This window comes from Pholcus phalangioides, unplaced genomic scaffold (assembly GCF_987345545.1).
Source record: "Pholcus phalangioides strain wild (caught in Gottingen) unplaced genomic scaffold, Ppha-v1.0 ptg000004l_1, whole genome shotgun sequence".
Lineage (NCBI taxonomy): Eukaryota > Metazoa > Arthropoda > Arachnida > Araneae > Pholcidae > Pholcus > Pholcus phalangioides.
This window is the reverse complement of record NW_028301597.1, coordinates 40,083,054-40,107,832: the sequence shown is the minus strand read 5'-3', so window position 1 is coordinate 40,107,832 and position 24,779 is coordinate 40,083,054. Positions and strand designations below refer to the sequence as shown.

Here is a 24,779-nt window from a genome sequence, read left to right as displayed (position 1 = left end):
GCAAGACCCTTTCTACAGTAAATTTATAGTAAACAACAAGTTCCACGATTAAGGTCGGTCCCCGAACCTCTGGACTAGATATCAGTGAGCTGCCCTCTTTTAGTTCCATGCAGCGCCATCTCAAAATTGTGGGGGCCCTCCCTCCTGGGCAAGAATGAATTTTGGAGTGCTCTTTACTTAGCTGAAAGAAGCAGCTTACATGTTTGTTCTCGTACTCTTAAAAATCATGGTACCAGCAGGTCTCGTCGTGTAGGCCCCTATGGACATGATCCCCTCCCCACCCCGGGATGGCCCTCGCGTGAAGATGGCTCTAGTTTTGTGGGCAGTTCTGTGCTGGATTCTGAAAATAAGTATATATCACACTTTTTCCCAGCATAAAAGCTTCATTTCACGTTTGAATTTTTTTTTTCTTAGCTCTTGGGAACCTAAACTACCTCTCACAGATCCCCTACCACTTGATTTCCATCCGTGGCCGATTAGAATATCTCAGGACCACAAGGTTGATTCAGCGCTGGTTAAGGCATATATCAGTGACACCGCCTTGATTTCCTATTTGAAAATTGCTCGACGCGGAAGTCGATGTCATGTCAACGTTTGGTGTTGCGTAGGTATATGTACATATCCAAGTGCACAATTTTTACAGCTGAAGCAGCATCTGCTACGAAGGTTGAATTTACTTTTTTTTTTGTGATCTTCCCTGTCCTTGACGTGGCCATGCGAGAAGGTTGATTGCGTTTTTTTTCTTTTGCTTCACAGAGACGCATATCATTGATACGATCAGCGTTATGGTTTTCGTTTTGATTGCCGTGGTTTTGTCTAGTGGTTATGAATAGTTCCTGCCACGAGTGACCCTTTAAAAAGTTGGATGACTGGGTGTATGTGAGAGAAAAAGTTGGCGAAGGTGGAACTGTGTGTGTGTTGGGTTCACGGAATCGTGCATTACCCGTTTATAGTCACGAGATTTAACACCTGCGATGGTCACGACCCTTTCTTTTCGATTTGACGACCGAGCTAAAAGAGAAAATCACCTCAAATTGCTGTTCTGCTTGGTGGGCATGGATGATGTTTATTTGGTTCGTTTGCGATGTTGGCTTTTATGATACGGTACACACGTCCCAGATAACTAACGTCAGTAAATGCTTCGCACACGCCCTGTATTAGCGTTTCTCAACCTATGGTCTGCGGATTAGAGGTGGTCCTCAATGATAAAGGTGGTCCGCAGGCAGGCCTGTAGCTGCTTGCCCGGGGCAGACATTTCCTTGAGGGCCCCCTTAAAAAGGAAAAAACTATGCAAAATACATGTACGTTATTTGTGAGGCCCCACCTAGGGTTGCCCCAGCCTGGTTACGGCCATGTCCACAGGCAGACTTGATAATTTACTTCCAAACATCAATTGTAAAATTGTTCAATTAGTGTGATTGATACTAATAATATATCCTTCCTTATGGGTTCAAATAAAAATTACAGCTTCGTACCTGGCATCACCATATCTCATCAAGGGAAATGCGAGATATTACGATTCTAAATTTGAGATCACTAATGTAGCCAAAAAATGCAATTTTTGGCAAATTAGCTAAAATGGCTGAAATAGATGGCTGATGAAAATCACAGTAAACAAAGTTGTGTATTTATTGAAAACAAACATTTGTCATGACCATAGACGTACTCAGAATTTTCTCACGGAAAGAGGGGGTTTGAAAAAAATTGTTCTTCTGAGGGGGGGGGGAGGCGGTTATGTTCTTTCCTGCAAAATAACACTAATCTCGGCTTGGGGGGGGGGGGAACCCATCCTTTGCGTACGCCAATGGTCATGACTACACTTGACCATAAGTAATATACGGGAAGGGGGGTGGGTCTTAAATATGGCAAAATACGGAATATTGTCAATTGTCACCAAAAATGGATGATTTTTTGCTCTTCTAAGATACATGAAATCAATAGGCTTTCTGGATATTATGCCGAGGGGAACAGGAAGAAAGTTTCTCTCTTCCCGGAGGAGAGAAGCAACACATTTTCCTGTTTACATCGGCATAATATCCAGTGAAAGCCTATTGATTTCATGTCACCAAAAGCGTTCGCCATAATTCGGAAAAATCAACAATTTTTGCTGAAAAATTGTAAATGCTTATAGGAATGAAGGATTACTGGAAATTGTCGTTTGTGAATTTTTAAATGCAGCCACAATTATCATAGTGATTTATAAGCTATTAAAATTATCATTCACGAGTTTAGTAAGCATTACACATTCAAATAAGCTTCGTTGAAAAAACGCGAACTGTATTAAATAGTCGGAACAGTCAAAAGTCAGGCTGTTCTGACAGTCCCGTAAAAGTTTGTGGTCTGTCGTATTGTTTCAAACATTATACTAGTCCCAGAATTCAGAAAGGTTGAGGTACACAGCCTTATATTACTTCATTTAATATGTAAGAACGCCCTCGCCATTAAGAGGAGGCTGGCGGTGCTTTAACTTATTAAGGGGCCCAAAAATCATCTTTATTCGATTTTTTTTCACACACAGTATAACGAAAATCGATGTTGGGGCTGCTAAAAACCCTGAGAGAGGGAAATATTCTTGGATTCCGAGGCTCAGACCAACCAGTGCATAGTAATTTTATTATCGGAATGACAGAACGCGCTGCAAAAGCTGGGGGTGGGGGAGTAAATTTTGATCGATTTTGTTCGTGAGATGGATGAGTCCTTCCTCTCCGCAATAAGTTGAAATGAGTATGAACACAAAAATCTTGATGGAAGTTTTCATATCCTTCAAGTGGAGAGCATCAATGCGTGGTGTGATGTGCACTGTGCAGTGAAATCTCTATGGAGGGCCATCTCTATAAACATTGATATAATATAACGCTTATCTTTTGTCTATGTAGGACCGCCTTCCTCAGGGACACTTTTTTATGGTCTGAAATTTTCTCATTGATTCAGTGTCATTTTTTCAGCGTTCATTTTAACCCAGGAGTTATTTCTAACCCAGTCAGCTTCCTCACTTAAGTTAAACTTTCAGTGAGAGAAGATGGTTGTGTTTTTTCTAAGACTGGATTTCTTCACACATAAGAGTGAAACCCATGCCATATTGTTATCACTCGTGTAATTTAGATGAGGTGGAGTAAGTCCCCCCACCCCCATTGTTTTGCATCTGTAAAATGTAGGTGTTTAAGTGATATTATTATATGAAGGTGTTAAGGGGGTATTAGGTAGAAACCCATAAGCTTATAACCTTATAAATTGATGTACCTGATGCCATACTGAAATACTATACTACTATATTCTAACGAGTAGTATTAAAAAAGGTCGAAATCAAGTGATTAAAGGGACCACAGAGTCATGTGAAGAAATAAAGATTTAAAAAATATGCCCTTAAAAAGTGTGACTACATAAAAGAATCCAGCAGAACTGCCCGTAGAACCAGCGCTATCATAATGCAGGGCAGGGATTCATCCGAACAGGGCCCGGGGCCTACATGATTAGATCTGATGCTTACATTTTTTAGAGTATAAGCTGTTACTTCCAGCTAGTAAGGAGCTCTATTACATCCCTTTGTCAGATGGGATCCTTGATTTTGAGACGACCTTGAATTGAACCATGAGGAGGGAAGCTCGCTGAAGTCCCAGGCAAAGGGTCAAGAAATACACCTTATTTATAAGGTCGTTCACTATAAATTTGTTCGAAAAAAATTAGTTCAGTAAGTAGAAATAACGTCTCTCCTAGGGTAGGAAGTTCCTGGATAAGACTGGGGGGGGGGGGTTGATAAGATAAAGGAGGTGACGAAAAGAAAACTTCGTCCTTAGGAGCCCATGGGCGAAAAAAGGTTAAGTATGAAATAGTTTGATAGCAAACCAATTGTGGGTGATATATTTTTAAATAGTGAGTGAAATTTTAAGAAACAATTAAAATAAAGACTGAATATTGATAGTTGATATACACAATTATAAAGAAGGTCTATAACAACTTGTGAAACGGGAGTTCCATGAGATTGAGACCAAGCGTTTGATTCTTCTGAATTCGTTGAATGGCAAGGAATACTATTTGATTTCACTAGTTACTTTTTTGATGCTGTAAGGGTATGTAGCGTGACAAACGGCATCAAGTGATGAGAAAATCGTGATTTTTTTTTTCTTTTTTTTAATGCACCTTTATTATAGAGGTGAAAATTAAAAAAATTCCCTACTGGCCAGTGGCGGCTATAGACTTGCTAAATCATGTGCCCATTCACGAACGTGACGGAAAAAACCAATTTCAACTTTGTCCCCTTTTGAGATTATGGTAGCTTTCTAGGGTGGGGTGCTCTGAAGAATCTCTATTCACCTGCTGGTTAAAACCCGTTTTCAGCAACACATTTCATTCTTTCTCTTCTCTCCCCCCCCCCCACAAAAAAACGTACTGTACTATAGGAACTTATTTTAACCCCTTAGCGGTCAGGGACGAGATATCTCGTTCCAATGCAAATGGAAGAAAAATTCATTGTAGCTCTCCCTGTTTTCTTTACCTATTTTTTTTCATTATTGTAAAACTTCAATGTAACCCTATAAATGGAAGTTTATCTTTTTTTAGGGATTTTTTTCCTTCCACACATAATGCATATTTCGACTATTTATATAAAAGAAATAAATATAGAACACATTGTGTGTGTGAGGGCGAAAGAAATCTACTATACTGTCTTTTTCTCCCCCTTTTATTTCTAACATGCTTACAAAGAAACCAGTTTTTTTCAGATTTATCTCTGGCACTTCAAATATAGTTCATCCAAATTTGTTGCCTATGCGTGAAGGGTTGAGGATACTACAAATGAAGAAAGAAAACTGGTACCGACTATATATAATTTAAAGCACAAAAAAATCTATTTCCACTCTCAAATGTCTGGTTGCCACATGGCGACCGTTAATTTTAACTTTATAAACGCCCACTTTTTCCTGATACGCCGGTTTTCGAAGTAAATAATTATTTACATAATATATTAATATGATTATTATGTGTTATATTTTCGAACGAACAGAAGGTGGCCATCTTTTGGAAAGGTTTTATCGTATTTTCAAGTTGTGTCGTGAAACGATAATTGATATAGATTTTTTTTTCGCTTGGGGGTGACTCCTCGAGTAAATTCAGAATTATAGAGTTGGCAAATTCTCCTGCAGTGATGAAAAATGTCATCATTATCTCCCCGACTCTCTTCTGTCAACGAAGATCCCCGGAATTTCTGTTACTCCCTTCTCCTCCAGAGAATACCCGTACACTTCTCATCAAAATAATTTTACGTCCAAACAGGGTTGTGACAGTGCCTCATCAATTCCCAAAAAGCTTCCATGCTGAACTTTTCGCCACTCTTGGCGGCGGAAACTGCCTCTGGTGATCCCTTTTAATTTTTCCGCTTTTCTTCCCGCTCCTCCTCCTCCTCTTTACAAGTCAAGATAGGCCACGGGGCCCGACGTCGTCCTTGGAGGCAGCGGCGAAGGGAACCAGGGGGGAATGTATCTTGCAAGGGTGGATGGAAAAAGGCAGCTGTGTTTTTGTTAAGGCGTGCTAAAGGTGCGGGTCCCAGTGATGGGCCCATATCCCCCAAATCGACGGCTCCGGTTGCCAAGGCAACGCATCGGGGGGTTGCCCGCGCATCTTTTTCGCATTACCAAAGCTTTTCTGGCCATCACACACACACACAGAAAGAGAGCCCCCAGACTTCCTCATTCGCTCTTCCCCGACCCCTGTGTAGTATATGTTTGCGTGCTCCGCTTGGCCCCGTTTTTATGACCATTTTTGCATCCTTCACTTCTCCATCTGGAGGCGTCTGTAGTGAGAGCAACTCCAAGCATATCCTCATGGTCTCATCTCAGTAGACAAGACCATCACCAACACTGCCCCAAACATAAACGCGGAAATATATATAAATTTTTTTCGCAAGTCTCTCAGAGTTTTAGTGCCCTTGTAATTTTTGTTTTTCCTGTTTAGAATATATATTAGATAAATATATTTTATTTTGCACGAGTATGACTCAATTTATTAGTCACATACCCGTAGACGTGGCCATCACGGCCAGGCCGATAAGACCTCACCACATTGACATCAAAGAGAGACATCATTTGGTAAATAACTTTTGACTAAATCTCCTGCATCATGTTTAATTCGTTGTGATTTTAGATTCTTTTGGAAGGATTATTTATTTGCTTTGAGTTTGATTTTTGTTCATCCCTCTATAAATGCATGTAACATTTTTTTTTTTGCCTGTAGTAATCAACATGATATGCGCATGCCATTTTTCCTCCTCGATTTACCTTTTTCCGAATTGCGTTCTCAGTAATGCTCGTCTTATGACGGCATTGTCCAATGATACTACGAAAATCACGTTTTCTGTATGGAAAGTGTTCTTGCACAGAGAAATCAGTTTCTGAATTGCGATGATGGTTATCAGTCTGTATGAAAAATCATGGAATCATTCCTGTGAATTTTCTTCACGAAATTTTGTCTCCAAAATTTGCTCTTTCGAACAACACGGAATTGGATTCCAAATCGCATCGATCATTTCTGTACACCATTTCGAACAGGTAATGAATTCCAACTGGTCTCATTTCGTTCCGTCTCCTGTAATAAGGTTATGATGGGAAAATTGTCTTGCACATTATTCATTTCCAGATTGCTCGCCAGGCGCGTTGCGGTCGCTTTTATTTTTATCATTCTATTTATAGCATTTTATTTTCCAATACCAAGAGCCGTGGATGTTGTAATATCGTTCTGCTCGAGTATCGTGTTGTATCGAGCGAAGTAGCTGTTATCTAGTATCCTACATTGTATGAAGTAAAAAATATTTTAATTTGAGGGAACTTTCCGCTTCGTAAACATGTCTACTTGCAAAATTTCTTAAACGTAGTTTTGAAGTTGATTAGGCGTGACCTTTCCCAAAAGTATCGATTGCGTCGAAATAATTTACGCATTTTTTGCAAGCTAATTACGTCGAAACTTGACACGAAAAATCGTGAATTGCGGAATTGGTAATTGTGTGAAATAATTTAAATTGAAAATGTGATATCCGGTTGCTACCAATCTTAGATAATTAATTTTATCGATAGTAAGGGAAAAAGCTTTCTCCATGATAACAATGAATACAACATACATATTTTATCGAACATTAGATTTGGTTCTCACTTGCAATGCAAACTAGAGTATTTTTCATTTTTCGAAAAGTTTACCAGCAGCGTTTTTATCAATTGTTTTAAAACAGTTTTCAATGCTGATAAACACTTTGACATTTGAGTTGGTGTATTTAGGCTAAGACAATCATATTTTTATGGATTTTTGCCCAATATTATTTCTTCATATTTTCTTATTTCTTACATTTTTTTCATTAATTTTTCTTTCCAGCCAGCTTGTTGGGCAATTTGCCTGTTGTGGTTTCGGATCAGGACTATCATTTCAACTTTTTCCTTGGGGGGGGGGGGGGGCTAAAGAACATATACTCATTATATATATATTTGAATACATATTATATACCATTTCTAGTGTATTTTCTAAAGCCAGGACCCCCCCCCCCCCCCAAATGATGGGCCTGCTTCAGATTTTGTATTTGAATTGGTTGGTAGACTATAGTCTCCCAAACCTTTTGTTCCATCGCCCCCTTCAAAATTTTTTTTCACTCATCGCCCCCCCAACTCAAATAAGCCCATAGGATCCTATGTTAAATCAGTTGGTTCTATCGCCCACTTTGGGAAACACTGGGGTAGACCATACTAATTCTTTGCTTAGAAGAAAAATACCTTCAAAGGACTTTTCATTCAAGCTTAATTTTAATTTTAAAATTTGTTTTAAAACTACAATTTGTGTATTGTATCACAATAAAACTTCAACGGTCACACCCGCCCCCCCTTTTAAAACGGCCAAATAATATTTTCCCTTGTTTAACAAAAGTATGCATTTCAAACTCCTGATTAATGGTCGCCCCTCTTTTACGGATGAATTTTTTTTTTCGTCCCGCCGGTGTCCGCAAAATAGGGGTTGTACTGTATTTTGATATTGAGAACTTCAGGTGTTTAACGAAATCTTAACTTTGAAGAGAAATATTGATGTCACTTTGTTCCAGTTATACCATTTCTCCTGACGAGAGATGACAACCACTAGTGTTGGAGAGGCGTTGAAGTCAAACTCAGGCAGACTATACGGTCTTCGAGCCCGAGTAGCCAATTTTTATTATCTTTGCTTGTTAAAACGTGCCTTCTCAATAGCAACAACGCAAATTTATTAACACATTGGAATATGAATTCTTTTCCCAATCAGATGAAATCTCGAAAAAAAAATTTTCTCGTGGCAACAGCCAATTTTCTTTTTTAAGCGTAATTATAAGGAAACGATATTCATGGAGTGAAATGGCATTGGATTTCTTTTGCGATATCGTGACATAATCACATTTCTCAAATTCTGGCAGGAAAATAAAACCTTCAAATATATTCTGTTCTGTACCCTATAATACAGTATATATGTACAAGTGTACCATACTAATCTAAGAAAACTTCGAATAAGCCTTGAAAAATAATTTAAAGTGTAAGCCTTCGAATTTATTGATTTCCCTTATGAGATCTTAAGAAAGAAAAAATTTGCCAAGAGCTCCGAACTCGTCTTCGAGACGTTGCTAATTGCTTGGAAAGCGTCCTCTAATAGCTTCGTTAATTATAGGTTCAGCAGGCTTTTTGCCTTAACTCAGATGATAATATGTAACGTAATTTACTGGGTGTAATATGGTAGTTCAAGTGTCAAAATAAAAACTTAACATAGTAATTAAGCTGAATAAGCGGAAATAATTGAGTGATTTTAAGCTGCTGAAACTATGTAGGTGCTTTTTGAAAACAATAGATTTCTTTCCGTTTTTTGTCACGGAATCCACCTCTGCGGAAGGAGCTGAATAAATTCATTTATTCATGATTTATTATGACTTGCATTGCGGGAACGAATATTTCCTCCCATAGTTTGTAGTAAAAGTTTGATTAGAAGCATATATACTGTCTTGAATCGGCACTCGTTTCGCAAGTATTGAGTTACCAAAGCTTCTTTCAATTACGCCGAAAGCGTACAATGGATGCTCGCGCACACATCTGTAGAGAACGAGAGTTTTAGATTAATTGTAATGACCTGCGAGGATGACCGGCGGAACGGCGACGGCTTGACCCAAATCTCGTCTCAATTCTCATCTATGCTGTCTGGAAGAAACCATTGCATCCCCTAATTCGGTGATGATTGGGGTTTCAACTTTTTTTTCCCCTTCTCTCTGTGCTGGGTGAAATTATCTATCAGCTGGAAGGTCCTTTTATTTTGGTCATTTGAGTTATTTCTGCTGTCGAAATCGAAATGGGATCGACGACATAACGTGAATGTAATGCCAGATTCATCCGCCGAGAAGACTACGTTCATTTAATACACGTATTTTTGATTTATCCCATCGGATGCAGTTTGGTACTATAATTTTTGAGGGGTTATTTCGCTTTACTCTAAACCAGCGGTTCTCAACCAGTGCTCCGTGTGAACTCCCAGGGGTTGTGCGGCCGCTCGAGGAAAATAAAAAAAAACCTCAGTAAATTTGAAAAAAATAATTATTAGTATTTTTGAATAATAAAAATAAGTCAAACTTCGATGAATAAATAAAAAATAGGTTTCCGGGGCTCCGCCATAGAAATTACATACCGGAAAGGGCTCCGTGGGTCAAAAAAGGTTGAGAACCGCTGCTCTAAAGAGAACTTGTTTCATCCGAAACGGAGGTGTGGGAGGGGGTTCTGAATTCATTTGGGGTATGATTAAATATCTACGTAGAGCCAGAAGTGGATTTATGGTTTTGCCGCCTGTGGACCATGCAAAATTGGATGCTCTTCTCTCATTCCAGTCTAATTTTCTCGACCACTCATTCCTCAAATTTTCCGCCTCGGGCTATAGCCTGCTTAGCCCCCGTCCCTATAAATAAGCCTGTCTTTAAGTCGATCTTTTGGTCTTATATGCTTACTTTCTTGGTCACTTTTTTTGGCCGACAACTAACCCGGTCCTTTGCCACGTTTCGTCACTCACATGCTCGCAAATTATTTAGATCGCTCTTTTGGTCGTTCACTGTCATGTACCCTTGCTCTCCAGGTCACTCTATTTATCACTCACGTGCTTGCTCACTCTTTTGGTCACTTTCATGCTTACACACTCTCTAGGTCACTTTTTTGGTTCCTCATCGGCCTGCTACTTCTCCCTAGGTCACTCTTTTCGTCATTCACATGTTTGCACATTGGTTTTGGTCACACGTGATTGGAAACTCTAGGTTACTCACCGACCTGGCCCCTGCTCTCTAGGTCATTCACATGCTTACTGTTTTGGCCACTTTTATTAAATTCATAGTAAAGACACCACCTGTCTGCAGCACCACTAGAACACGAAACACGCATATATCTGATATAAATACGTCAGGGCCATACATATAGTCAAACAACACGTCTCGGCATTCACCAATTCGTTCATAAATATTCCTCTGACGAATTTTCTAAGTGCATGAATAGTTCGAAGTTAGGTAATAGTATTTGTATGCATTGGGGTCCATTATATAAATTGACAGTATGGCTTTTCTTGATTTTTTTTTTTTTTTTTTTTTTTTTTTTTGTGATTAAAACAATTCCATTGATGTGACGGATTCATGATGGAAGTTTCCTTCAAATACTTCGTATGATATTAAGAACAATGGAGTTTTTGATAACACTTGAACATTAGCTCAACTGTACCTGAGATCACCCTTCTTTCGGCCATGTATTTGAAAATATATGTTTGTCAAAAAAAACCCCAATTTCAGTAGATCTGCATACGGAGGCGCTATTGTAAAAGGTACACGTTTCTCCTTGGATGCTCTTATTTAAAAAATGAAATAATTGAGCTTTGTGTGTGTGTGAATATTTTTAATGTGGGAGGTTGTTTTTTTTTTTCGTATTCGTAGCTGTATTTTGGGATGAAAAACAAATGCGTCTGTTCTGGTTATACGAAGATTTTTTTTTGGTCATATTTTATCCATCTCAATGTTTATTTACCAGCCGCCTTAAAACACGGGACAAACGTGTCAACGGTGACGCATTCATTTATTAGTGTCATAATAATAAGGGCACATAAAAAGAAGGTCCCTTCGTCCATAGCATTGCTTTTTCCGGCCTTGACGTCATGATTGCTGCTGTCTCTTTCACTTTCGCTTCCTCAATTGTGAGCGAATGCTGAATTGATTCAGTTTGACACGCTTCTTTTTTCTTTCATTTCGTTATTTATATTTCGTCTTTCTCATCCTTTCCGTTCACGTGATACAGTAGGCAAGACGAAAAAAAAGAAGCCTTGTAAGCAGAATGACGTGCACTTTTTTTCTCCTTTCTCTTTCTTTGATATAATGTAAATACAGTATTGTGTTATCTCATTGAGTGACTAATCCAGTGACGATAGGGTGAACGTTTAACTATTTACATAACTCGAATATTAGTTGGTTCATATTTGATAACACTCGCTGGTGTGACTGTTAAAAACATTTTCGCACCAGGGGAAAAAAATGCGATTTTGTATTTGATATCCTCAAGGGGGGTTGGTGCACGGCCGACGACACAATTGTTTAGTGGGCTATGGTTGGTGCACGCAAATTCTCCAAAAAACCTCTCTTCGAATTTTTTAGTTTTCAAATACTATGAAATTTTCTGTGTCGGTGTTCGAGATTTTGTTCTGCCTGTACTAGAAATATTTAAAAGATATTTTAATATAAACTGCTGGCAGGCATTATACATGCTAATGTTTTTCCAATAAAATGCTCTTTTCTCAAAAGTTTTTGTTAGATAAGGAAAAGTTTTTTGAACACCTCATTTAAATGTCTTGAAACTGTATGTCAACACTATGGTGTTACATGCTTTCACACGTGGAGTTTTAGTTTAAATTATTTTAAAAAAATTTATGGCACAAAATATGGTAAATTTTGGAGATTTTCGAAAAAGTTGTATTTGAAGTTAAATTTTTTTCGAAAAAAACCAACAATTAAAATCCTAAATGCTCGTGTTAAATTGTATAAAAAATATCCATAGTATTTAAGAAAACAAAAACAGTCCCTAAAGTGAATAGAAAATTTTTAAATGTTCCTTAATGGAAGGAGATTTTTCCCATAGGAAAGCATAGGAAGCTAAAATCGAGCACCCAACCCCCTTAACGTGGTTTAATGTAGGAATTATCTTTCAGATCTCCGATGAGATGTTCAAATAGCACCGAATAAAAATTTAGTTTCACGTAAGAGCTTCAATAGTTATCAAACAGGTTAATCATGCGAATGTTTAAGTACGTAGAGCAGGTGCAAATAAGAGTTTCGTGAAGCTTTGAGAGCAATTTTCTCCACTATGCAGAAGACCCTCATTAATGATGCACACATCCGATCAGGGTTATGCCGGATTCCGAAATCATCGGATTACTAAAAGGCAGTTGAAAATAAAACCCATTTACGTAATTCAAACTTCTGTCCATGGTTACTCAGAGACTTATTTCTTCATGGAGTATTTGAGACCGTTTCACGGAAGCCGGACAATCATTTAAAAAAAATTATTTCTACAATATAGATATTTTTATTGAACCACCTATGGGGTGGGGGAAGAAATTTATAGCTTTTAACACTGTGAAACCCCAGTTGGAAACCACTTTCTTAGGAGGTCCCTGGGATCGACCTTATATATATATATATATAATATTTGATGGTTAGCGCTGTAAATTTACTAAAAAATCAATGTAAAGAGTGCCCGTTCAAAGTTCTAAAAGGGGAAGGGGGTGCCTCGGATATTGATAATTTTTTTAGCTAGGGCTTTGTTAAGCATTTAGATTCAAGACAACGTGCGTTAAATGCACGTCAATCGGACGTACGAAGCACGTACTCTTGGAAAGAGGGGACACAAGGATTGGAAAGGGGAGTAAAGGGAATCTCTCGCAGAGAAATTTTTACTCATTAACTTTCAAAGAGCATCATTTAAAATTTAAATCAAGAAAAATGTCATGTTCAGGCATTTTCTTTTGATATTTTCTTTTTGATTTTAAAATTTATAACATTTCTTAATTTCTTATCGCTTTGGGGCGGGGAATTGGGAGAAAGCTTTAAGAAATCGTTGCTAGAATCAGAGTCGATGGATGGGTGAAAATTTGGGCGAGCTAGATTTCTTGGTGGTGTTAAAAATTGCCCGGTCACAATTGTCTAGACATCATGGATTGAGAAATGCAAAGTAATGTGAAATTCGAGCTGGCAGAGTAAAAATGAGGAGAGATATACATAAATAATGTTTATGCAACATTTGATTTTGTACCCTGTATATGGTGGGTCTATCCGCGCAAATTTCGAAGTGACGTCGCCGACAAATGCTTCATTTCCGGTTGAGCTCATTCGATGATATTCTTGTCTGCGAAAAAAATGTTTAGGGAACATAAGTGGACTTGCGTCATGGAAGGTATTTCATCTTCTCAATCGTTTCGCGGAAAAGCAAGCTTTTTCAGCACATTTCAGATATAACCAGTGATAATTTCGATTGATACAGTTTTCATGGGTCACCCGTGATTGCTCGTTACTGGCAGAGTTTTCATTCTGATGTTTTCCGATTCTACGAAGTTCCGATCACTTTTCTGCCTGATCAAGCAACATTAAGAATTTTGTTCTGGTCGAATGAATTTCTGGCATCGACAAATTGTAGTGTGGCATACAGTATATGGTTTTTCTATGCCATCTTTATCTTCTGTAGTTATCGGGAAACATATTTATATCAATCATAATTTTATGCCGTATCATTTTTTGAAAGACATCCGTTGAAAATTTTGCTCGATCAGATATCAATTTCCAATATGTTATGGTTTTGAAAGGATAACGTCACTCTCCGCCACCATACCAAGGCTTTTAACAACTGGCTGTTGCTAAGATGAATTTTTTGGAAAGAGAAAATTCAGACCTCAGAGAAATACGGTCCCTTTCACTGCACACGAGCTCCAAGGAAGGATTGAGATTCGTTGCCTTTATAGTCCAGTGGTCTAGGGCAGTGTTTCTTAACCTTTTTCAGCTCATGCCCTCCCCCATCCAAGAGTGAGATACTTTCCAATTTTCATTATGAATGAAATTTTAATAAATCTGGCCAATCTCTAGAATCCTGGTTAGGCACGGATTCAAATGATGGATTATCATCTCTCCCAGGAGTCAGATGATATCGTAAAAATGGGTCTGTAAAATACGAGACGATCCACGATAAATCGAACCTCCCAGCACATAAACCGTTGCTCTGGCGGCCCTCCATACTTAGCTGGTACTGGATCTGGTACTGTGATTTTCATATGAAAGTGAAAATCATAGTACCAGATCCCATATAGTGCAGTCCACCTCCCTCCATTATAGACATGAAGACCCGGGTCTTCATGTCTATAACTTGGACTCAAGAGTTAAGATGCCCCTGGTTCTATGGACGGATCTGTGGTGAATTCTGAAAGTATTAGTAATATTTTTCAACCGTTTCACTTTTAAAGCTTTTCTCTTCACAGCTCTGACTCCCTTCACCTGTCGTTGATCACCTTCTGATTTTCTCCCGAGGGTCATACGGCCCCAGGTTAAGAACCACTGGTCTAGGGCGTTCACCCGGAAAGTGAAAAGACGTGGGTCCGATTCCCCGCAAAGACAGTTGAATTTTCTCTTTCCAAAAAAATTCATCTTCTCAACAGCCAGTTGTTAAAACCTTCGTGTGTTATGGTTTTGTCCCCCTTTCGTATTACACATGTGTAACAATATTATATCAGTTTTGTTAAGACACACAGTTCATATCTAATTAATTTCCCCCTCCCGCACCCTTTACAAGTTCACCAGTTCGTGGCTGTTGAATCTATTCTCTAGATGTCTTTTATTTTATTTTTTATTCTCATTAGAAGTGAGGATTCTCTCCTGTCTTATCATTACGTGCCATCAACTCGCGGAGGTGGAACCACTTTCCGGAAGCTTCGCCAACAAACTGATGAGATGGGAAAAAGGTTCCCATTTGTTTTTGTTTTCTCGGTTGGGAGTTGGTTGAATATATGCGGGACCTTGAAAGTATTTTAATTTTTTTTTAAATTCAGTTCCTTAAAATAAGATCGCAATTGTGTGCTTGTACAGCTACGTTTTTTGTTAATATACTGCTACGCCGCCCTTTTCTTTTCCTTACGCTAGGAACTTACTCTAGTGTAATTTTGAAGGGCGTATAAAACCCTCAAAATCTTCACTGGCGCGTGTCACTTAGATTTTTTGAGGATGAATGGATCTGCGAGGCATTTCTTTCATTCACCGATCACTGGCTGACATATTGCGAATTGTGTTCGCGGCTTTTTTTTACGCTCGTTCGTCATGTGTAAGTGTTATGCCATAATGTTTTCTTGTTCGGTTTTGTTTTGTTGCTTCTTAATCAGATTTATATCCGATAGTGATTTCCCCCCCCCCCCCAGATTTGTGTTTATGCCGTATAACGTTATGTCCAGTCACCTGAGAAATGTTTTTCGTTATGTCATCCGTAGCTTTTATTTTTATTTCCCCTCAGAATTCCTATTTATGAATACGCGAGCTCAAGCCAATCATTTTATACAGGTTGTTTCGAAATTCGCGACATAGTTTATGAATATATTTTCAAATGAATACGAACTATTTAACAGAAAATAACAGATTAAACTTATGAATTAAAACATTACCTTTAATAACTTAAAAAAACCCCGTAGAATTTACAATAAATGTGTTGAAAATGTTGGCCTTTTTTACAAGCACATAGGCACATTTTTTTATCAGATTGCTCTAGACTACAAAAAAACTACAAAATCTACGGAAATTAATGTGTGATATTGCATGAATGTTAATTTAGAGCTCATCAATCGTACGTGGATCATTGCAGAACGCCGTATTTTTAAAATAGCCCGAAATTTTGGTATTGGTCAACTACGAACCCTCATTCATGAATAGCCCTTACATGATTTAAAAAAAAAAATACATTTTGTTTTGTGCGCTGTATCACGCCGTCGGATTGTGGGCCTAAGCAGTGAGATTTTTAGTTTTGATTGTTATATCTAAAGGTGTTGAACTGCTATAAAATTTACAAACTCAATAAAAATAATTTGAATTTTCAAAACAGTTTTCCACCGTATATTTCATTCATGTTATCATACTAATATATATATATTGAAAAAGGGAGTAGTTTTTTGGCGTATAATTGGTGAAAAGGGCACAGTTGCATTGAAAAATAGTGTGAAATAAGGTACTGCGGGCTGTGTGTGCTGCTCGGGGGAAAAAAATCGACATCCGAAGAAATAAATACCGGGTGAATTGGTTTTTACATAGACTTGCTGATTTGGCATTTTCCATGCGATAGTCCTCAGTTTGTGTTTACTACATCAACTGTATCATTGTTTTTTTTTTTTGATACAAAAAGATGTCTTCTCTCTTTGGGTGTTTCCTACTTTTCCCTGTCTTTTTCTCCGTAAAAATAGATGTCTGAATGGATTTTTCCGGAAATGGAGTAGCTGTTTTTATCCTGTGCATTGTGAGCTAAGCAGGTGACGTGGTCTTATTATACAGGAGAGGGCCCTCTTTCGAAACTCCTTGCTCTGTATTCAAGCATATAAGGGTAATAATATGTACGCATAAAAAAAATTAGAAGAGGGAAAGCCATTCAAAAAGAATGATTCAAGCAAAGGGGAAAAAATGTTTCTGCTGATTTGGTAAACGCAAAGCCTTCAGCTCTTCAGAAGGAAGGGCTCTTCTATCCGGTGTTTCTCGTCTTTCGAACATGGTAACATGACTCTGTGCTGGATTATGTAATAAAAAAAAAAGAAACTTCTGCTAGGAGTCATAGACTTTTTTTTATCATGGTTGTTGTGAGCTGTTGAATTGATTCCTTTCGAAATCAAGATAAAAGACAACTTTATATTCGCGAATGGAATCGTACTCTTTTTAATGCCCGTGTCTGGTTACCATATTTTTCACTGCCTTTCTTGCGTTTTCCTTTTGCCTGTTGGTTTTTGATGTGAATACTAGATTCTTCATATTTTCGCAAGGCAGACTATATCTTTCTTTCGCTTTTATGTAATTCAGAGACAAAAAAGATCAATTAGGTGTTGTTTGACCCCTTACAGCGGCAATCCTGATATATTTCGCCAAACTTGATCTGCTTTATTTCGGTCACCCCAAAATATCTCTTGGGTTCTTAACACTCTTTTATTTCCAATGTGGCACTTATAATTTGGATCAGGAAAATTTTAAAAACCGCTTAAAGGGTTAAAAACTCCATACTGATTGGTTTTTGAAAACTTTGGTTTATATCAATCACTGTTTTGATCCTTCAGGGTACGGTTGTCCTGGTGATGAAGATAAGACTTCTGGTTTCCAGAACAAAATACGGGCAAATTTTTTTCCCTTATTTTAATCTTACAATGAGTCCGGCTTCTATTCGCGAAGACCCTTGCAAAATAAATCTGATTGCAACGGACTACTTTCTTGTTTCCCTTTAGAATAAGACATAACCAAACAATAAGTCCTACATAATTTTTAGGATGCTCTTAGTATAATAATATAAAAATAAGCCCTAGTTAAAATCGTTAGCCGGACCGGATGCATTTTTTTTTTTTTGTTGCTACACGGCTAATGCATTGAATGATAAATTAATATTGTTTTTAGATTTTATTATTTTTTTGGCTACTATCTACTCCTTAAGCTTTCGTTAACTGTCTTTTGTCTCACCAAGGGTATCGTCGTATGGCTATAGTATAATTTACTTTAGTCCTGAGAATAAATGGCAATATATCAATTTTTTTCTAATTTGTAAATATCCGAGTGCCTTTAATGAGAGGTAAAACGTTCTAGAGTAACGATTCCCGGCAAAATGACTGCCTATTTTTTTGACTCATGATGCTGTAGGCCTAATGAACAAGCTATTGAAGGCAGGGTCATCTTATGGGCCCCACACGGTCCCGAGGCTTAAGTGCATGGGGGGTCTTGATAATGAGATTTTTTACTATAGTGGATTGGCTGGCAGGCAGGACTTCTAGCCTGATAAAGTTGCTAAAACCCCATTTTGCATGAGAGCCCATGTTGCTTTTGAGACGACCCTGATTTTTAGAAACCATTTGCTGACCATTTTTATACTGCATTGGCAATTGAATGGAGAGAAATCAGTGTGGAAAGTTTATCAAGCTTACCCTATAAATGAATGGAGCCCCTGAATAAATGTAGATAATGTTTTTTTTGTAAAAAAAAACCCCTAACGCATATTTTGGAGCAAAAATTGATATAAGACTGGGTTTTATTCTGGGGAAAGCACAGTATTTCGTACTCGTAGCCTGTTAGCCATGTTATTGTGGGAGACAACGTTTTGGGAAATAAAGATGTTTTGAAATTTATTGATGTGTTCGCAGATGTGGTTTTAGAGAAATTGGATGTAATTATTGAGTACTTTTGACTGGTAACGGAATTTATACGAAAATCATTTCCATTGATAGATAGCAGCAGTGTTACTTGAATTGACCCTTTAAGCGGCAATTACAAATCACTGAATTCCTCTTCAAGATGCCACATCCATTTTAATGAAGTAGGCTTTCTTCCAATTTTCAGCAGGTGCAAAGATATGAAGAAAAGTTTATTGAGAAATCAACTTTACAAAATACTTGGGCTTGTCAATGCTAAAATAAGAGGCTTTTATGGAGGCGAGATATCTCGTCATTGCCGTTCAAATGGTTAAAGTGGTATCCATCCATAGGTATTTAAAAAATTACACAATCAGATGGTGGTAATAAGATGGGATTATAAAAGAAGTACGTTCGTTGTGAGCCAAATAAACAATGGTGGGAAGAAGCCGTGTGCCTATTATTTCACCTTACTTCCCCACATGCTGTCACTCTCTCTGAGCACCCCCCCCCCCGTTTTTTTTTCGAGACTTACCCTGTCTTTTTTTGAAGTTCATTCAAAACTATTTTTGAACTTCCTTTGCTGCTGTATTTTTCTTAGCCCTTTCTTTGTTTGGTTGAGGGGAGAATAGTTTAGACTTTAGACTGGGATAAAAAAAAAAAAATTTCTGTCGCCATCTTGTGCGTGACACTGTAAAACGCCGAAGAGATTTTAGAGGTAGAAGTTATAACAAGGAGAGACGATGCATGTGTAAATAGATTTTAGGACGGAAAAGAGAGAGACATCTGTTTCGTGCATGCATCCTCTGCTGATCTTTCCTCAAACATCCCATTCTGAGAAATGCACTTTTTGTAGTCGACCTCTCTGGAAAGAGTTTTTTCTTCCAGCGCGTCATTCCCCATCATGGGAGGCAGCTCAGGTCCCGTTGTGATGGTGGTAGGTGAAGCATTTGTTTACTTTGGTTTGATTTTTTTTTTTTTTTGTATGTTTTGTTGTTTACAATGAACTTGAGGTGATTGAAGCAGTGTTAACAACCTCGCATTCATTGGGGAATCCAATCGGTTTAGGTTGCGATTTCTTCCGGTCAAAAATAACTTCACAGATTAATGAGATTTTTTGTATTATAAAATCATTGTCCTTTTTTCTTGAAACATGGCTGTGTGATGGTAAGAAGTCCTTTTTAAAGAGTCTTATCAATCTCAGTTGTGAACTGAGTGCCGAAGATGCACCATGAAGTAAAATCTCGGCCGATTTCTTTTTGTAGCGACTCGAGGAAAAAACAAAAGAAACAAAAAAAGAGTGAAATTAAGAGATGTCAGACTTCATAAAAAAAATTCCTTCACGTAATGCTGCGCATGCTATGTTACGTTAAATGTTATGTGTATGGAGTAAAGTATGCATCACATATGACTATAAGACCATGGTCTTACGCATGTAGGTGACAGGTTTCATTGCATTAAATGGATTAGGGCAGTGTTTCTCAACCTTACTGCAAACAAGGACCAGTAAAATGTCTGAAATAATTTGACGGACCACTTGTGTCCAGTATTGCAGAATATACCCGTTATTTTCGTAGTTCCGATTTTATTTTACATTTGTCCCGTTCTTTTCAACGATACTTATTCAAATTTCTATCCTTTCAAAAGTTGTACACACACACACACACACAGCGTTTTCATAAATTATATGATAATTATGACAAATTATAGATATCCATCTCATATTTGTCAGGTTTAACGTTTTTTTCCGCAATTTTTCAGCAATTTTAATTACGATCGGTGATTGTGCCGTGCCTACTTTTGGCAATGTTTTTGATGACAGTTGGCGATGTCCCGTATTTTACGGATTTTTTTATTTTAATATCCCAGTTTACCGTATTTTTCTGAATAAAATATGGTCATCAGATCATTTAAATATTTTTTGTGAGGTACATTTTTGTTGATAAAATTAAGATTACTGCGATTTGTAGCAATCCTTTAGCAATTTTAATAGTAAGTAGAAAATTGCATTTAAAGCAATAAATTGCAATTTTTGGCAAAATTTCGTGATATCCCGTATTTAAGATCGCAATTTCCTGTATTCCTTTTGACGTTGTATGGTGAACCTAAATATGAAGGTATAATTTCATTTGGGCCCATATGGATATTACTAATGCCAGTTACAACGGGTGAATAATCTTATCAGATCTGCCTGCGGGCCACCTATGCCATCATCGCGGACCATAGGTTGAGAAACGCTGGATTACGGGATAACAAAGATACTATTCAATGATTATGTAGAATATTTTCAGACATTTTGTCAAATTGTTGTGAATCGCCTCGTCAATATTTCAGAAAGCAATAATTTAACGTCTGTCGATTCTGACCTTTTTCGTAGTCTTACTCTTCAACTTGATAAACAAGTGGTTTTCAAATCAACCGCTGATGTGTGGTATGTGTGTAAACCATGTATTTTGTGGTCATTCTCTTCATGACATTCAACCGCGATTTACTATGCGATGCATTTTAAGAACTTTTAAATTCATGAAAGCCATGGAATTTTCTTTGAAATTTAATACTGTATTTACTTTTTATATTATACATAGGTTATATATTTTTATTTCCCATGTATTTATAGTAATTTTATTTTCTGGCGTATTGTAACATTTTTTGATGGTTTGTTTGGCTTAGCCCATAACCTCGCAATTCCTCGCGCTATTGGAAGCTAAAATCTAGTGTTTTTCAATGCGCACAATGTGTATAAGTTATGAACATGTGTTGCGTGCGAAGAAAAGCAACGAATATTTCCAATTTTCAGGGACGTAGAGTATTAATAATATGATGCAACACTCACTGTTTTACTTATACGAGTGTTACGTAGACGGTAACCGAGTTGTATAACCTCATCAATTTTGTCGATGCAACAAATACAATAAAGGATTTGACACCATATTAAAACCTTTTAAAAAAGATATAGCATGCAGGGCCGAAATTAGGGAAAGGCGAGGGGTTCTCATGCCCCGGTTGCTGGGCCGCGAATGGTGACAGGTTGACTCATTCCTCGTGTTTTTGAATGAGCAAGGTAACGCCAAAATTTACATTTGCCCCGGGTGACGGTCAATTTTTGTTTGCAGTTGCGGCTCTGTTAGCATGTGTCTGTTTCAGGTCCGTAACTAGGCTGGGGCACTGAACCGAACCCCCTACAAAAAAATACATTTATTTTGCATAATAACCTTTCCAATGGGACTTCCGAGAAAATGTCTGGCCCCGGGAAAGCACGTTACGGTCCTGGTGTTTTCAATGCACACTATTTATGTATACAAGTTATGAACATGTGTTGCGTGCGAAGAAAAGAAACGGATATTTGCAATTTTTAGAGATGTACAGTATTATACAGATGTGATAAAAAAAAGATTTACCATATGTAATTGATTTCATAGAGGAGAAATTGTTTTGAAAGAATAGCTTATTTAACCCCCCCCCCCACCCCACTTACACGAACTTGATAATTGACATAGTATCTCAATTTATTGGATGCGCATGCAAATAATGCTTCACATTACATTGATAATGTCACATGGAACTAATATTACTGGATGTTTTTTTACAAACTTGTTTATAAACTTCTGCGCCGCTGGTTTTCTTCATAAATACTTATGCTTCTCTATTCTTCATAGATTTTATTTTTCTTTAACACATTCGGAGTCAACCTTGAAGACGAATATTTTTTTTCAAATCGTGATCACGTTTTCCATGCGTTTCAAAGCAGTTTTTTTTTCGACTTGCTTTGTTACTTCATCGTTTTTCAGGACTTCTAATATCAATGGATCGTCTGTCTGTTTTTTGCTGTATACTTCATACAATGGCGTTTAACATCGAATAATCTTACTGTGGAAAAAAAGCTGGTGATAGATACAACAGGAAGATTTCCTTGCTTAATTCCTATTGTGAACATTAGATGGTTTTTCTCGTGTAATCTCGCAACGCAATTGTTTATTTACGTGCATGTGACGAAAAGTGCCTTATTTTTTCTTCTGTTTTCTCATGAGGCATACTTCCCTGTGCTGCTAACATTTATGATCGTTGTTTCGTATGCCACGTATACATTTCCTGTATAAAAGGTTATGTATTTTGCACTAAGGTTAACGTCAATTTGAAATTATTACTATGAAAGCCAATCTTCGAATTTTGTTTTTGTTGATAGGGATCAAAAGACGTAATGAGTTTTTAATAAACTTTGTGTTTATCTCGCTGTTTCGTGTTTATTTTTTTATCTTCTAGTTCTGGAAATTTTTTACTATGTGAACTATGATGAAACGTGTTGCGGGGCACATTCTGAGAACTAACCACCCCTTTTTACCATTTCGAAATAGTCGCTTAAATACTGACCCAGCAAATTATTTACCATTACCTTTGAGCACCTGCTCTGGTGTTCCCATCCCGTCTCTTTACTGCTGTGCGAATAGCCATAAATGTCGAAACGCTTTTTTATGAGTTCTGCGTGCTTTAAGCATTCTCCGCGTGATATCTCCATGAAATTAATTGTATGATCACGACTTACATAGGTGTGACGGTTCCAAGTTATGCATCTTTAAAGAAAAAGGAGCAAGACATTTTCTGTATTGCAGAGAGAATGAGACCCTGGAGGCCAAGTTGTTTTCCTTTGAAAGACTTCATGTTAATATAGTCTATTTTTTTTTATTCTTGAGCATGTAATTTTTTGAAAATTTTCAGTGTAATTCATTTAATTTCGAAGTTTTTTAGATGAGTTTCCCAAAGTGGGCGATGGAATGGCCCGTGGGGGGAGATAGAAAGTACGGGTATAACATGGGCTCACTTCAGTTGGAGGCGATGAAGGGAACTCGCTAAATATTGGAGGATAGGAACAAAAAGTTTTGGAAACTGTTTTAGATAAACCCTGATATCTGATGAAATTTATTGTTTTTAAACGTTTTTACTCGAGAACTGCCGCTTCATCCTAGTTTCCTTTCATAAAATTTCATAAGATACATGATGAAATTGCAGGAATTCGCCAGATATCTCTAACCTCAACCCTTCTGATCGCAGAATGATGTATCAGTTTTTAAATGAGTCCTGGATGCTTGTCTGTCGCGGATTAGTTTTGAAACTGCTTATATAGGGTGGGGCTGTCAAACCGCACTTTTTAAAGGTAAGCGTGTGAAAACTTTTTTTCATTAATTGCAACAAATGTTAACAGCACAAATGGAAATTAGTATACGGGGGGGGGGGGAGTTTCTTTTTGAATATCGCTCCAGGAAGCTGACGAATATCGTTTTGAATACATTGCCTAATTCTCATTGACACGTCCTAGTACCGCTGGTGACAATTGATTTTCTACTAAAAGAGCTTCTCCCGAACCGCCTAATTACTGTATTATGAATGGGGATGTTCAGTGGCCTCCACGATAACCAGCCCACCAAAGTAATCAAGAGCTCTTGTGATTACTTTGGTGATTGAGGATATTTCAAGTTGAAGGTTTTTGAGACACACTCAACAGCCACACAGGACTTAAAAGTGTTGATTAAAGAAGTTGTTCGCGCAATAATCCCAGCAGTACTACGACGTATATGCGAGAATTTCCCTATGAGACTCTGTGTAAAAACTGATGGTTGCCATCATTCTGTAGTGATATTCAATTTGTGAAACTTTTTCGATTGCATACTAATTTACATTCCTGCTCTTAACATTTGTTGGAATGAATAAATAAAAAAAAAGCTTCTATAAGTTTTTTTAATGTGTATAAAAAGTGAGGTTTGACTGCTCCACCTTGTATGTACCGATATAAGCTGTTTTCACGTAGGGGGAAAGTGACCTTGGGTTGACAAATTCAAATCATCTGTTGCGAGGCAAAACGATTTATGATTACGTTTCCCAAGTGTTCCAAGAAATTAACGGAGTCGTCGGCGTTTTCAGGGGTTTCCTATCCTAAATATATAAGTACGGACATATATATGTGTATTCGTAATTCGGATTAGCTTGTCTTTTCTGCACATCTTGACACGCGCAAGACTCTCGAAGACATTACGTCGATGGTGCGTCTGTGTGTTGTTTTATTTAGTCATGACAGTTTTTTTTTTTTTTTAAATTCTTTTAAAACTCGTTGCTAAAAATAGGGCCGACAGCAGAGTTAGAACAAGAATCTTTTTGGCACTCGTTCTCCCAATAGGGTTCAGAAAGGAACCAAATGGCATTTCGGTGACAAAATTTCACGCACTTCCAGTTGTGTATCTTCAGTGGAGTAGATCAGGATTTTATTGTTCTGTGATGAATTCGTTTCAAGAATGCGGCACACAATGGTATGCATGCTTTTGGATGTTTTCCGAAAAGTTCAGATTTCGTGTACTTGTATACCGAAAATACATATAGAAGTATAGAAGTTAAGCCCCCGTTTACAT

General features: G+C 37.6%; 1 protein-coding gene across 12 annotated transcripts in view; it reads left to right on the top strand.

The window, feature by feature from the left end:
* The window catches only part of Ank2 (Ankyrin 2), a 162,650-nt gene that overhangs the window by 7,083 nt on the left and 130,788 nt on the right, over nucleotides 1-24,779 (top strand). For 4 of the 12 annotated variants that reach the window (XM_089231489.1, XM_089231487.1, XM_089231486.1 and 1 more), the window contains exon 1: nucleotides 5,689-6,080. The exons of 2 other annotated variants lie outside the window; for them this stretch is intronic. In XM_089231489.1, coding sequence (XP_089087615.1) covers nucleotides 5,985-6,080 — 96 coding nt within the window. In that variant the 5' untranslated portion in view covers nucleotides 5,689-5,984. Of the gene's footprint in view, nucleotides 1-5,687; nucleotides 6,081-15,202; nucleotides 15,351-19,147; nucleotides 19,322-24,560; nucleotides 24,681-24,779 lie in introns of those variants that run through there. 6 more of the 12 variants (XM_089231494.1, XM_089231496.1, XM_089231497.1 and 3 more) reach the window with 6 other exon arrangements.